The sequence below is a fragment of the Rattus norvegicus genome, chromosome 10 (assembly GCF_036323735.1).
Source record: "Rattus norvegicus strain BN/NHsdMcwi chromosome 10, GRCr8, whole genome shotgun sequence".
Lineage (NCBI taxonomy): Eukaryota > Metazoa > Chordata > Mammalia > Rodentia > Muridae > Rattus > Rattus norvegicus.
The window spans coordinates 70324816-70337338 of record NC_086028.1 but is presented as its reverse complement, the minus strand read 5'-3'; the positions used below and the strand labels follow the sequence as shown (position 1 = coordinate 70337338).

Sequence of the window (12523 nt, the reverse complement as noted above, 5' to 3'; positions counted from 1 at the left end):
AACTTGGCCTTCCTCCTGGGGTCAGCAGTGGCCCAGGGACAGTGAGGTCAGTTAGGCAGAAGGGCTAAGCTCATTCCCATTTGCGAATGGATAACTCAAGGCTCCAGGGAAGCCTGGCGCCCTGCCATTTGGGCCATGAGTTTCTTTGTCTCTTCCCACCCAATGCACACATAAGCTTGGCACCTATGGGTTACCTCACTGGGGAGCAGCATTCAGTGACGGACGGTCTCCATGTGGATATGTCCTGAAGTCTGTGACTTAGCAGCCTCTTCAGTCTGTGCCTACACGAGACTCCCATGACTCTGGGTCTTGCAGACCTTCTATTCCTACCTTCTTTTCCCCTCCCATACAGTCAGATGAGAGCCACAGGAAGACGGCCAGCAAGTGTGCAAAATGAGAGCCAAGATGGGGAAGTTTATTCTCCAAGAATCATCTAAACACATGGGAGAGTATTTTTAGCCCACGGCTCCTACCGGGATGCCAAAGCTAAACACAGGGAAGGAGAGGTGGTCCCTTGGGGATAGAAGCAACCCTGGAAATAGGGTGGGAAAAGGTTCAGCAGACCACACCCTGTCCCTCAGAGTGGCCTGTCTGTCTGGATGGTTTCGAGATGAAGAAAGTTGGCTATGGAAGCCACAGAGTGACCCCGGGTTGTTACTCCAAGGTCTGACAGATTTCTTACCTCTGCTGTTTTCCAGCTCCCTCATCCATACAATGGAAGAAGACCTCACTCACAGAGTGGTAGAGAGGCCCATAGTCAGCACTTAGTAGGCCTTCAATAAATGTGCTTCATAGTCTGTGCTGAGAATCTTCCAGAAATGGGCCAGTGGACCTCAGAGAAGTCTTTGTATTATTCCCAGACTTGACCTCTGCAGGGAAGCACACATGTGCTAGTGTGTGTGTGTGTGTGTGTGTGTGTGTGTGTGTGTGTGTGTATGTGTGCACGTGTGCACCTGTGTGTATGAATGTGTGCATCTAATGCAATCAGCTAAGGAGATGAATGAAAGAAAGCCTGGATGAGGAGGCAGAGTAGACCTCCCTGTAAATAAAGAACAATTGGTAGGCCCCATGCCCATGGAGAGAACTGCCTTATAAGCCAGGCAGGTTGGGTATAAAGGCACTTAGGCCACCTTCTCCAGGTGAGGGTCAGCACAGAGCCAATGAGTTTACTCAGAAGAGGAAGCTCTTCAATGACACACACTGACAGGAAGAAATGTCCTTCAACTCTTTTTTTTTTTTTTTTTTTTTTTTTTTTTTTTTTGTTCTGTAAATTAGCCCATTTATTGCAGACCAGGCAAGTCTCAGAAGGCAGGCTTCTACTGGTCCTTCAGTTCCTTCAGTCTTCTGATGGCAGACTTCCCTGTGACTGCAGAAGTGGTATTGTAGGTCCAGGCCCCACCGGCCACTGTTTTCATTCAAGAACCACAATGCCAGATGCCAACGGCTCGTCTCTTCATCTTGGTCTTGCCACAGAAGGAGCAAGTGTACTTGGCGTGCTGGCTGATTTCAATTTTCTTCACCATTTTCCGGAGGGAGGCACCATAGCAGGTCCCGTATTTTCCGACGATCCCGACCTTCTTGGTGCGTTTAGCCATGTCGCCGGAACCGAAGCCCAAACCCCGTCCTTCAACTCTTTGTGTGGGACCACAGTCAAGAGAGCAAACTGCCCACCCGTGGTGGCCAGAGCTGAGTAGTTTTGCTAGGAGTGCCTCCAGGTCACGCAGAGCTGGTCTGAGGTGTGCACAAACACAACCCCATTCTGGCTTCCACTAGGTTTGTTATGGAGTCAGCCAGGCAGGAGGCAGTCCTGTGCCTTTCACCTGCGGTGGGAAAGCCAGACCTCCTCTGACCCACTTGCAGAGAGCTGGAACTTCCTGGTTCTGCTGCTACATTATTCACTGAAGGCCACATGGAGGACAGGGGTATAGAGAAGGGAAAGGGAGAGAAAAGGGGGTGAGGGGGGAGAAAGGCAGGAGGAGGGGGGAAGTTGTCCAGAGCAGGAATGGTTGTACTGACCTCAGAGCTCAGACTGGGGAGAAGGCGGCTGAGATCCCCTGCAGGCCTGGTCGGAACTAAAGGAGAATGGGCCTTGAACTACACACCCCCTGCTGACACAGCTGCCTGCTGTTGCCATGACTACACAATACCCATACCACCTTCCCAGCTGCATGGTCGTTGGTGAAGCTGGAAGGTACTTATTATTGGTCACAAATAGAAAAGGATAGTTAGGGGAGTGGGGAGTGACCATTAGTCTTACCCTAGGATGATTGGGGGTGCTGGGATAATCACCCACTCCAACTAGATACCCCCACCACCACCACCAGGTTACCTGCAGCAGGACCTTCTAAGCTCAAGTGTCCCAGTGATTTGTGCCTTCCTATAGGGGACACATACCTCAGCTTCAGCTAGAGCAGCCTGGCTCCAGCTCTCCTATTTGGTCAAGACCTGTGACTTATAGGCACTCCTCATGGCTCTTAACTCCAACACTGCCACAGATGGTGAGTACACACACACACACACACACACCACACACACACACGTACCACACACACAGACACATGTACCACACACACACAGACACATGTACCACACACACACACACACACACACACACACACACAGAGCCCTCCACAGACATCATAGTGGGAGAGGAAGCCTGACTTTTCCTGTCCCATCTATTACTGACCCATGAATAGATTCTGCCTAGGACCTGGAAACTGGAAACTGGAACCGGCTTTGCCCTGCCCTCACCTCTGCAACCTTGTAGAAGATCCTGGGCACAAGATCACCGATGGACTGGCATCTGAAATGCCCACAGACTGCCCACTCCCACCATCTAGCTGCCATTCTATTCTCCCCCTCCTTCCTTCTCTCCATCCTCCTTGCTGCTTCCTGACAGGAGCCCTTCCTCCCTCCCTGCCTGTGCATGGCCTCCTTCTCTTGAAGATGCTCCTGGCTCTGACCATCATGGGAACTGCAGCTGCTCTTCCTGGTTTGTCTCTCCTTCTGACCTCTCGGTGTGAATCTTTTGTTAATGCACTGGGCTGAGAACCCAGGCCCAGGCATCTCTCTGGTTTGCTCCTGTAACCTGCCCAGTTATAGGGCAAGTTCTAGAGGTACTTGAGCAAATGAGTGAACCCATTCCCCACGACACACAGTCCAATGTCCCACCTGAAGGGTGGGCACCCAGGACCTCAAGTCAGCTCCACTCTGTCTCCAGCCCCTATTCTTGGGCCTCATTTCCAAGGTACCTTCGACATCTTTCTGAGGTTGGGTGTGTGTTGATAGGGTGTTCGCATACACAGGTAGGGTGATTCATACCTGGTTGAAAGAAATCTCCAGGCTTTAAGGTTTCTGCCCTGTCAGGGAACAGGGCAATTGCAAGAGAGGTACCATAAACAAACAAACAAATAAACAAAAACTTGCAAAGAGTAAAAACATATCCATATTTTATTTAATTTAATCAGGGGTTAGGGGAAGGTCAGAGATCCATAGGTCTCTGCTCTCTCCATCCAGGGCTGGGATTAAAGGTGTGCACCACCACAGCACACCTTAATAGTCCCCAAAGTTCAACCTGGAAAGATTGAGAAAGAGAAGCCATATCCTCTAAAGGTTGAGGTCAGAGGCCAGATATCCAGAATTTGACCATCAGTGGAGGAAGCTGGCCACCAGGCAGGTGAGTGTGGGGACCAATAGAGTGGGCAGGGGCAAAGACAGCAGTCGTCCTGAGGCATGAGACCTGAACACCTGGCGGTTTCCCAGTGGCTGCAGGGGCCTCACATTGTCCTTCATGTTCAACTTCTGTTCTTGGTCATAGTAGAGCTTTTTTGAGAATTCCAGGAACTGTGAAAGAGACTTGGCTCAGCAGGTGGAGTGATGCTCTTTGCTGGGTGACCTCAGACCAGACGCCTCACATCAGCAAAGAGAGGGGCTCGAAATGACTACCAAGAGTGTCAGGTGTGGCATTTATGGGAAGCTGAGTGCCACTGTCTTTCCCTGTCCTCTGCAGATACTCTTTCGATCCAGTTATCGTGACTGTTGCTATGGTACAGTGGTTCCTGAAGGTCAGCATCCTTTAGTGTCAGCTGAAGGACCTCACCGGACCCCGGATACCTGGGCCCTGGGCCGCAGAATATCTGACTCCATAGATATAGAGTGAGCCTATGAATGGGCATTTCTAAAAAACTTCTCACGGGTGAAGATGCTGACGTCACACTGAGAATCACTGCTATAAGCCCAAGGGATTTTGGTCCTCTGGGTTTCCTGCTGTCTTTCCAGAGGCTATTGTAAACTCAAGTGCTGTTTGTTGAGCGACTTCCCAATAGCACTAAGGAAGTCCAACTTCAGGTCCCCCTGGAATACTGGCTCCCCACATTGACCAGCCAACTCTCTCCCACTTTTCTAGAAGCCCATTCCAAGTACTCTCAGGGACTTCTCACTGGGCCCTCTACGCAGGAAAGTGGTAGTCAAGAGCTTTCTTTCTTGTCTGTGTCCACCAGTGGAAACCCAAGGTCTGACTCAATGAGTCTTATCTTCCCACGCCTGGGACCCACAGAGCAAACAGGTAGGCTCCATATGGGAGACTGCACCTTGCCCATGCCTGGGTACCTGGTCTTTATGGATCTTAATAGGTTCCTCGAACACAGTCCAGATGACAGTCTCATCACAGCCTGGTGTAGTCAGTGAGCCCTGGTAACGGAAGTAGGCAGACAGTTTCTTCTTTTCAGGAAGCATATCCTGCAGGCAGCTCTCACTCACTGTGGAGTTTGTAACTGGGGTGGGAGACAAAGCCGTTATAGATGGTTCTCTTTAAAGCAGCTGTCCTAGGGCCTCCACTCCTCTCATCACGGGAAGAAGCCATCCCTTCCCCCACCCAACTCACAGGGTTTGGAGAGCCTGGACAGTGCCTCCACCAGGGGCTGGAAGCCCTCGTTTACCTCGTTTCCCACCTGGAACAGGAGAGAAAGAAGCATGAGATGGGTTCTTTGGGAGCTGTTGTGGCCAAGCAGCTTCCTGGAGGACAGGTGACCTCCAGAATCCATCTGGAGGATAGGAGTCCCACCTCAACCATGAATGCCAGCACCGCAATCTTGTCCTTGGAGTCCGAGTCCTGCACCTTATCGCCTGTTGTCATCTTCTTATGCACGACATGCATCTAGGAAGCACATTCGGATGCAGGACTTACGGGGAGCTGGACCACCCATCCTGCCCAAGGTAGTGTACACCCAGAACCCAGCCCAGGACCCAGTTCCAGGACTTCTTACCTCCATGGCAAAATGTTTCCCATCAATACTGTGCTCTGAACCCTTGTTCGACTCCTCTGACCAGTGCAGGTGTAACTGTATGGCCTTGTACTGGGTGGGCAGATCTCCTCCAAAAATATAGATGTCCTCCCCCAGCGACATTTCCACTGGGAGAGACCAAAGTGGGCAGAGTCCTCACTCTGGCGTCCCCTTGGCCCTCTCAGTTCCCACCCCAGTTTTTCCCTCTCCCCTTCACTGTTTGAGGCCTGAGCCCTGAGGGATGGGATGGAGATGTAGCCAGCACTCTGCCTAGCTGCTCACTTCCCCCCACCCCACCCCTACCTCTGCTCACCTCACCTCTCAAATACCTATCCCAGAATGTAGCCCTGTCCTAGGCCTGCTTGTGTTTGACTCCTTCGGTGGTGCCTGTTATCCCCACGATAATGTCCAAACTCCTCAGCCCTGGTGACCTGTTCTGGGTCTTAGCTCCTCCTAGCTTCCCTCTATGGCCTCCATCCACACACAGCTGCTCCTTCACAGTTCCCCAAACACCTAAGCAGTTTCACGCCTCTGTGCTTTCAAAAAGGTCGTTCCCTCCTTCCGGGAAGGTTCCCTCCCCTCACCCCCACTGTTCTGATGAAATGACTAAAAACACAGCTATCTAGAGTATCCTCCTCTCTACAAGTTTCCCTGGTTGCCCCTCCCATCTCCAGGCCTGAGGGACTCACCTTCCTGGTACGGTTAGCCCTGCCTGGGGGTTCCACCCAGCCCACGCAAGACCCACCTGAGTGTTGGTTGTTCTTAACTTCCCACTTCTTCTTTTGGTCATAGCCAACGAAAGTGAAGGGTGTCAGACTGGGGTTCAACTTTGTCTTACTAGTGACAATATTGATAGGAGACTGCTGGTTCTTCTTACAGTCTCCAGTCCATTGTTCAGGCCCTGAGCAGAGAAGAAAAGTCCGAGAGTCAAGGGCACATTGACCCATTGATGTGAATTAAGGTCTTAGAGTACTGGTGAGGTCCCACATCAGTGCACGAGTCTCAGAATTCTGCCCTGGCCTTCCACACTGACATAACATAGGCAGGCTGGTGGGTCTCTGATGTGGCTGAGGGATGAGGGGGCATGGAGAGAGGGGTGGAGGGAGAAGCAGGCTTGCTGTTGATGGCTAAGAGCTCTGGGATTGGAATAACCTCGTGATGCTAAGCTCTGGCTTTCGAAGTGGGAACCTGGACATGAACTAAGGAGCTTCCAGGGGATGTTGGGAAGTTGGGAAATTGAAAAGTTGCTGGGTGGGGAGATGGCTTTTCAGCTTTGGACATTGTGGAGGAGGTCCTCCTGGAAACTGTAATGGAAGACCTGACAAGGCAACATCTAAAGAGTAGGAGGTTGGGGAGGAAGAGCCAGGCAGGCAACTCCAACATTCAGCTACATAGGGGTAAGATAGGGGCATCCCTCAACACAGCAGGCTACAGGGAAATTAGTCAACATTAGAAAAAGTGCCAAGGAAGCAGTGGGGGTGTGGTCTGGTGGCAGAATGCTGGATGCCCCAGCACTCCGATAAACAAACTACCAAGAACCATCATCCCCCACTTCCACTTTAAAGGGCCTGACCAGACTCAAACCTGCATTTTGTTAGGGGAAAAAAATAGCAAAATATTCTGGTAATTAGCTCCTGGTGTCATTGATCGGCCCCTGTTCACTGAGCGCTGGAAATGTGTGCGAGTGTGCCTATGTTGGAAGTTGATGAAAGACTGGCAGTACCCACCTGAGCAATGGCTGTTGGGCTCCTTGGCTTGAATCTCATAGCACCAGTGTGAATCTGGAACAGAGAGGGGAAGAATTCGAACCCTGGGTGTGCGCGGAACTCCTTCGTATAGCCCTGTAAACCAGAACCTGGGAGAAACTCTGGTGGGAAAGCCCTTGAGTTGAGTTGAGGTAGGTTTCTGGGTGTGGGGTTGAGGTCCCCAGGGAGGTAGACTTAATAGGAATGGCTAGCTAGTAGTGGTACAAGCCTCTAATCCCAGCACTTGGAAAGCAGAGGCAGGAGTTCAAGGTCAGCATGGTCTACAGAATGGATTCCAGGATAGCCAAGGCTTTCCAGAGAAACCTTGTCTCAAAAATAAAATAGGGGGCTGGAGAGATGGCTCAGTGGTTAAGAGCATTGACTGCTCTTCCAGAGGTCCTGAGTTCAAATCCCAGCAACCACATGGTGGCTCACAACCATCTGTAATGAGATCTGATGCCCTCTTCTGGTATCTGAAGACAGCTACAGTGTACTTCTATATAATAAATATAATAAATAAATCTTTAAAAAAAATAAAATAATCATAGAAATGTCAGCAACACAGACAGCCCATTGCACCTAGCATGCCAATCTTCAGGGCTCCCTCTCTCTCTCTCTCTCTCTCTCTCTCTCTCTCTCTCTCTCTCTCTCTCCCCCTGCATCCTAAGAGGATTAAGAGGAGGCTCAGCTGAGAGTGAATGCTTAGGACCATCCTCCTCTTTCCTGGAACAATGGAGTAGATCCCAGTTTTCCAACCAGACTGCCTTGAATTCAGAGAAGGGGTGCGAAGGGGTGCTGATCCAGGTGATGGAACATCAGCCAAGTCTCCTGAATGCCCCCCTGGCTTTGTCACGGCCCGCTCTGAAGACAGAACCACCAGCATCCCTGAAGAAAGCGACAACCCAATCCTGCCATAGCAGTGCAAGCTACTGATGAGGGGACCCAGGCAGGGGCATGGCACATTTAAGCATTCTGCTCCTTTTCTCCTGTAAAACTAAATCTGCTCTAGAAATAAGGTCTATAGGAGGAGGGGGCAGGAAGACAGACAGACAGAAAGACAGACAGACAGACAGACAGACAAAACAACATGCTTCTTCACCAACAGAGTGAACGAAGCATTTCATCTGAAATTAGACTTTTTTTTTTTTTTGGTTCTTTTTTTCGGAGCTGGGGACCGAACCCAGGGCCTTGCGCTTCCTAGGCAAGCCCTCTACCACTGAGCTAAATCCCCAACCCTGAAATTAGAATTTTTGATGGAGCCATTTAGGAACCCTGTGTTTAAAGGACGGTCCCTTAGGCTGGAGATGGCTCTGCAGTTAAGAGCACTGACTGCTCTTCCAGAGGTCCTGAGTTCAATTCCCAGCAACCACACAGTGACTCACAACCATCTGTAATGGGATCAGATGGCCTCTTCTGGTGTGTCTGAGGACAGCTACAGTATACTCATATACATAAAATAAATAACTCTTTAAAAAAAAATGGTCCCCGGGTTGGGGATTTAGCTCGGTGGTAGAGCACTTGCCTAGCAAGCGCAAGGTCCTGGGTTCGGTCCCCAGCTCCGAAAAAAAAATAAATAAATAAATAAATAAAAATTAAAAAAAAATGGTCCCTTACTCTCTTTGGTTGTATCATCTGTAAAATGGAGCTAACATGGCCACCATGCAACCGTAGAGAGGACTAAATGAGAGATGATTTGAACTCTTCTGGGCAGCCTATACTCACCCGGTAAGTTCACAGACAACTCTTCCCCTCCTCCCTGGCCTCCTGTCAGTGAGCAGATGGCTGAAGCCAATCCAAGGCAGGAGAGGAAAAGACATGGAGCGACTTGGAAAGGACTCATGAATGAGGACATTCCTAAGAGAAGTGCTGTACCCTGCCCAGTCACGCATCCTCACACTGAGTCATCCCCCTTTCCCTCCTGGGGGCTTTGAGGGATTCCAGTGCTGGGAATCGAACCCAGGGTCTTGCACAACATGCCAAGCAAGTGCTCTACCACTGAGCTACAGACCCAGTCCTTTTTTTTTTTCCTTTTGAGGTAATATCTCCCAGTGTAGTTCAGGCTGGCATGATAGGTGTGTACCAATGTGCTGCTAGCCTCTCTTTCTTGCCTGAGCTCTGCACTCCCAAGCCCCATTGCCACCTAGTCTGGGCAGGGCATCCATCCCTGGGGAAAGGATGAGTCTGTAAGTATAAAGTCATCTCGTGGTAGCCAGGAGGAGCAAGGTTCTAGACTAGGAGAGTGAGCCCTCCAGGAAACTGGCGTCCTTCTCTTGGCCTCCAAGGATCACTTTGGACTTGCTAGTTTCCTAGTACTGTATCAGAATTCATTCCAGCTTAAAATGCGGGGTCTTCCCCACGGTGCTTTATCCTCTGGGAGCAGCTGCACTGGGGGACATCGGCATGAGTCCAGGAGTCTGCAGAGAGCAGTGGCCACCCACCCTCTACATAGGCAGACGGCCTCAGGAAGTCCGATCCCTATCCTTCCCGCCTGCTCTGCCACGTCTCTGCCTATCGCTTAATCTCTGCCGAGATTCCTTTGTCTGAGCCTTCGAGTTCTCCAGAGACAGAGGCACTGCCCCAAACTCTCAAACCAGATGAAGGACTGACCAGTCACAATGAGGAGAGGGGCTTTTACGGTCTTTTTTGGGTCACTGGCCCTCAGAAGACCCAGAAGGAGAACAGGTATCCATGAAGAGCCATCAGAGAGCAGCCCCTCCTTAGCACTTAGGACCTAAGGGGAAGTTATTCCTGGAAAAGGCCAACTCTGAAGGGCAGAGCCATCAGGCTTGCCTCAGGAGTAGCCCATCTGGGAATTTCTCAGAAGTCTTCCCTTGCCAGGCTCTGGCCCCAGCTCCCTGGTTTGTAGTGTGACCTCTGATCCACTGTCTTAATCATAGAGACTTTTGACCTGCTTGGCTGAACACTCTTGTAACTACCTTCTCTCTGGGAGGTGGTGGCCAGAACAACAACGCTGAAGATCTGAAGATGCAGAGGCCAGGGGTCAGGGGTCAGGGGTCAGGTCTGCGTCTTAGTCAGGTGGCAGGGCACTAGTGATACCACTGTTCTCTGTCCCTAGTTACAAGCCTCCCCCTCCCTTCCCCCTTTTAAGGTAAGGGTTTATTTTTGGCTCACAGTCCGGGAGCCTTTTAGAGAAGACTGAATTTTTTTTTTTTTTTTTTTTTGGTTCTTTTTTTCGGAGCTGGGGACCGAACCCAGGGCCTTGCGCTTCCTAGGTAAACGCTCTTCCACTGAGCTAAATCCCCAGCCCCCAAGAAGACTGAATTTTAACGGACCTTGCTCACCCCACCCTCACTCTGAGGTAAGGGGGGGAAGACTCCTGTAACTAGCTCAGCAGAACCCGTGTATATCCTGAGTAAAGTCTTCACACTTCCTGGCTAGGGGTCTAGAGCTCCAAAGGGGTGAGAAATCTCCTCTCAACAGGAATAAGTACTCTGAGGATTTTTACAGACAACCTGGGCACTTTCCAATTCCGCCAGGACTACGCGTGAAGGAAGGTAGCCCTGGCACTAAAACGGAAACAGTTTGTGTGAAGAAGTCAGCTGATGGATTCCTGCCTACAGGGCCCCAGGCTGGGCCTCATGACCATCTCGTAGTGTGCTTTTCCCCCAGAGCCCAAGGGCACTGCCTTAGCTCTTATACACCTTATCCTTAAAACAGCACCAGGAACAGAACCACTAAACCCGATTTGTAAACGACAGAACACGTTGTACGACTTACCCAAGGTGAGCAGCTAGCTACCAGGCACCCGTAAACTTAAAAACATTTTCCTTTTTACTAAGTCGTTTTAAGTGCCCAATCCTACGCCGCCGCCGCCACCACCCCCCTACACACACTCCGCCCTTTAACATTACATTAGTTGCTCTTTTCCCTCACCTGGGAAGGAACTTGGGAGTTATTGCAAGACGTCTTCCCTCCTCCAAGCTAAGTCCCTCCAGTAACGGGGAATACTCTCTTTCCTTCTGGGTGACTGAGAGCTTCTCCTTCTCCCCACCGTAACCTCCCACGGCCTCCATTCCAGGCAGAGCACCTAACTCTGGAAGGGAGGTTTGGCCCGTTGGATGGGAAAGTCTGCTTGCGGACTAAGAGATGAAGTCTTTGTGAAGTAGCCCTTTGGGGTAGTAGAGAAGGTGCCAACCGCTAGAATCGCCTTTAGCTCCTTATCAAATATTAACACGCCTCTACCGCCACCCCCACCTAGAAGAATAATTAAGAGCTTGGTCTCACCATTAATCTTTAAACGAAAATCACCTTGTCTGGAAAGACCGGCTTGGCCAGGGACTTGGGTCTTAGGATGCCCCCCGCCAGGTTCCCAATCCAGCACTGGGGGAAGGGGAGAAGGGAGCTTGAAGCTCAGGGGCCAGAACCCTAGGGTCAGGAGAAGGGAACACCAGGACCCCAATACATCCAACCAGCTGCGTTTGTTCTGGGTGGGCAACAGTTACCGTCTCAGAGTCCCTGCAGGACAGTCGGCCACTCGCCACCCACGGGCAAACCCAGGAGAGCCAAGGTGCGAAAAGGACCGTGGATCCAGACCGGTAGAAGCATCTTCACCACACATCACACGCGCGGCCCCCACGCGGACACCCCGCGGCCGCGCACATGCGGGCACACATTCCCCCGCAGCCTCCCGCGGACACGTGTAGGCGCCCACGCTCATACACAACCAGGTCCGCTGCAGCCTCACGGTTTCCTTGCACGAACCATGCGCAGCCGGAGCGCGCTAGCAAGGGTAGCGAGTCTGGGGGCGCAGAGGGTCACCCCAGGGTACCTTCAGTAGAGGGGGCCACGTAAGCCAGCGCCAGTAGAGCAAGAAGGAGCTGCATGGTGCTTGAGGGCATAGACGCTGCCCAGCCTGGGGTCCAGCACCAACGAAGCCACCCGAGGCTTCGGGATCATGCCGGTTGAGGCTTTATAGCAGAGCCACGACCTAAGGGAGCCCGGACGGCAGGACGTGGGAGGCGGCTCCTCCTCCTGGCGGAGCCTCTCCTCTCCTCGTCCAGTCTCAGGTCGAAAAGAATCCTCTCCCCGCCTACCTTGCTACCTTCGCCCCTGGCGAAAAGACCCCTCACCCACTCCGCATCTTCAGGGATTAGAAGCGGAGTCTTCCACTTGCCAGCATCCTCCTATTCCTGGTCACTGATCCCGGAGCAAAGATGAGCTATCCTCACGTACCTGACCCACAGGGTATCTTCCCAGACTCGTAGCTTTCATCAACCACATGGTCTCCTAGTGTGTCCTTGGAATAAACTTGATTTGGGGCAGAATGGATGCAAATCTTCTCAGGGAGACGGAGAATCAGGACGGTTGAAAGCTTTGCGGTGCTGTTTATTGAAGAGCTGCCCCGTGAGAAGCTCTTTGAGGAAGTGGTAGCTGACTCTTCAGTCTCATCTTTTTCCTTCCTGGCTGTTCCAAACTTGATTTTGTTTTGTTTGCTTTCTGGGGACTGAAGATGACGATTATGATGATGACGACGAT

The 12523-nt window shown here is 51.4% G+C and overlaps 1 protein-coding gene and 1 pseudogene across 4 annotated transcripts; both read right to left on the bottom strand.

Annotated features, from left to right (window-relative positions):
• On the bottom strand, window positions 1258-1620 carry Rpl37a-ps3 (ribosomal protein L37A, pseudogene 3; annotated as a pseudogene).
• Window positions 3423-12237, bottom strand: Car4 (carbonic anhydrase 4). Of its 4 annotated transcripts, none has more exons than NM_019174.3 (8): window positions 11817-11981; window positions 7010-7063; window positions 6028-6183; window positions 5265-5410; window positions 5063-5155; window positions 4883-4949; window positions 4609-4772; window positions 3423-3843 (listed from the first exon to the last, which is right to left on the bottom strand). In NM_019174.3, the coding sequence occupies exons 1-8, from the start codon at window positions 11869-11871 to the stop codon at window positions 3649-3651; spliced, it is 930 nt and encodes a 309-aa protein (NP_062047.1). In that variant the 5' UTR covers window positions 11872-11981; the 3' UTR covers window positions 3423-3648. The 4 variants fall into 4 exon arrangements, with proteins under 4 accessions (NP_062047.1, XP_038941640.1, XP_063124865.1 ...); XM_039085712.2 differs by lacking the exon at window positions 11817-11981 and adding an exon at window positions 11491-11762 and having other exon boundaries at window positions 3428-3843; XM_063268795.1 differs by lacking the exon at window positions 11817-11981 and adding an exon at window positions 10922-11446 and having other exon boundaries at window positions 3428-3843.
• Between the last annotated feature and the right edge of the window lie 286 nt (window positions 12238-12523).

Excerpts from the sequence above, each read along its gene's own strand:
- Car4 (NM_019174.3), bottom strand. The coding sequence starts at position 11,871 with ATGCAGCTCCTTCTTGCTCTACTGGCGCTGGCTTACGTGGCCCCCTCT. Across the intron at positions 5,411-6,027 it reads TAAGAACAACCAACACTCAG|TGGAAATGTCGCTGGGGGAG; the intron begins GTGGGTCTTGCG and ends GGTCTCTCCCAG. Across the intron at positions 4,773-4,882 it reads GTCCAGGCTCTCCAAACCCT|TTACAAACTCCACAGTGAGT; the intron begins GTGAGTTGGGTG and ends CTCCCACCCCAG.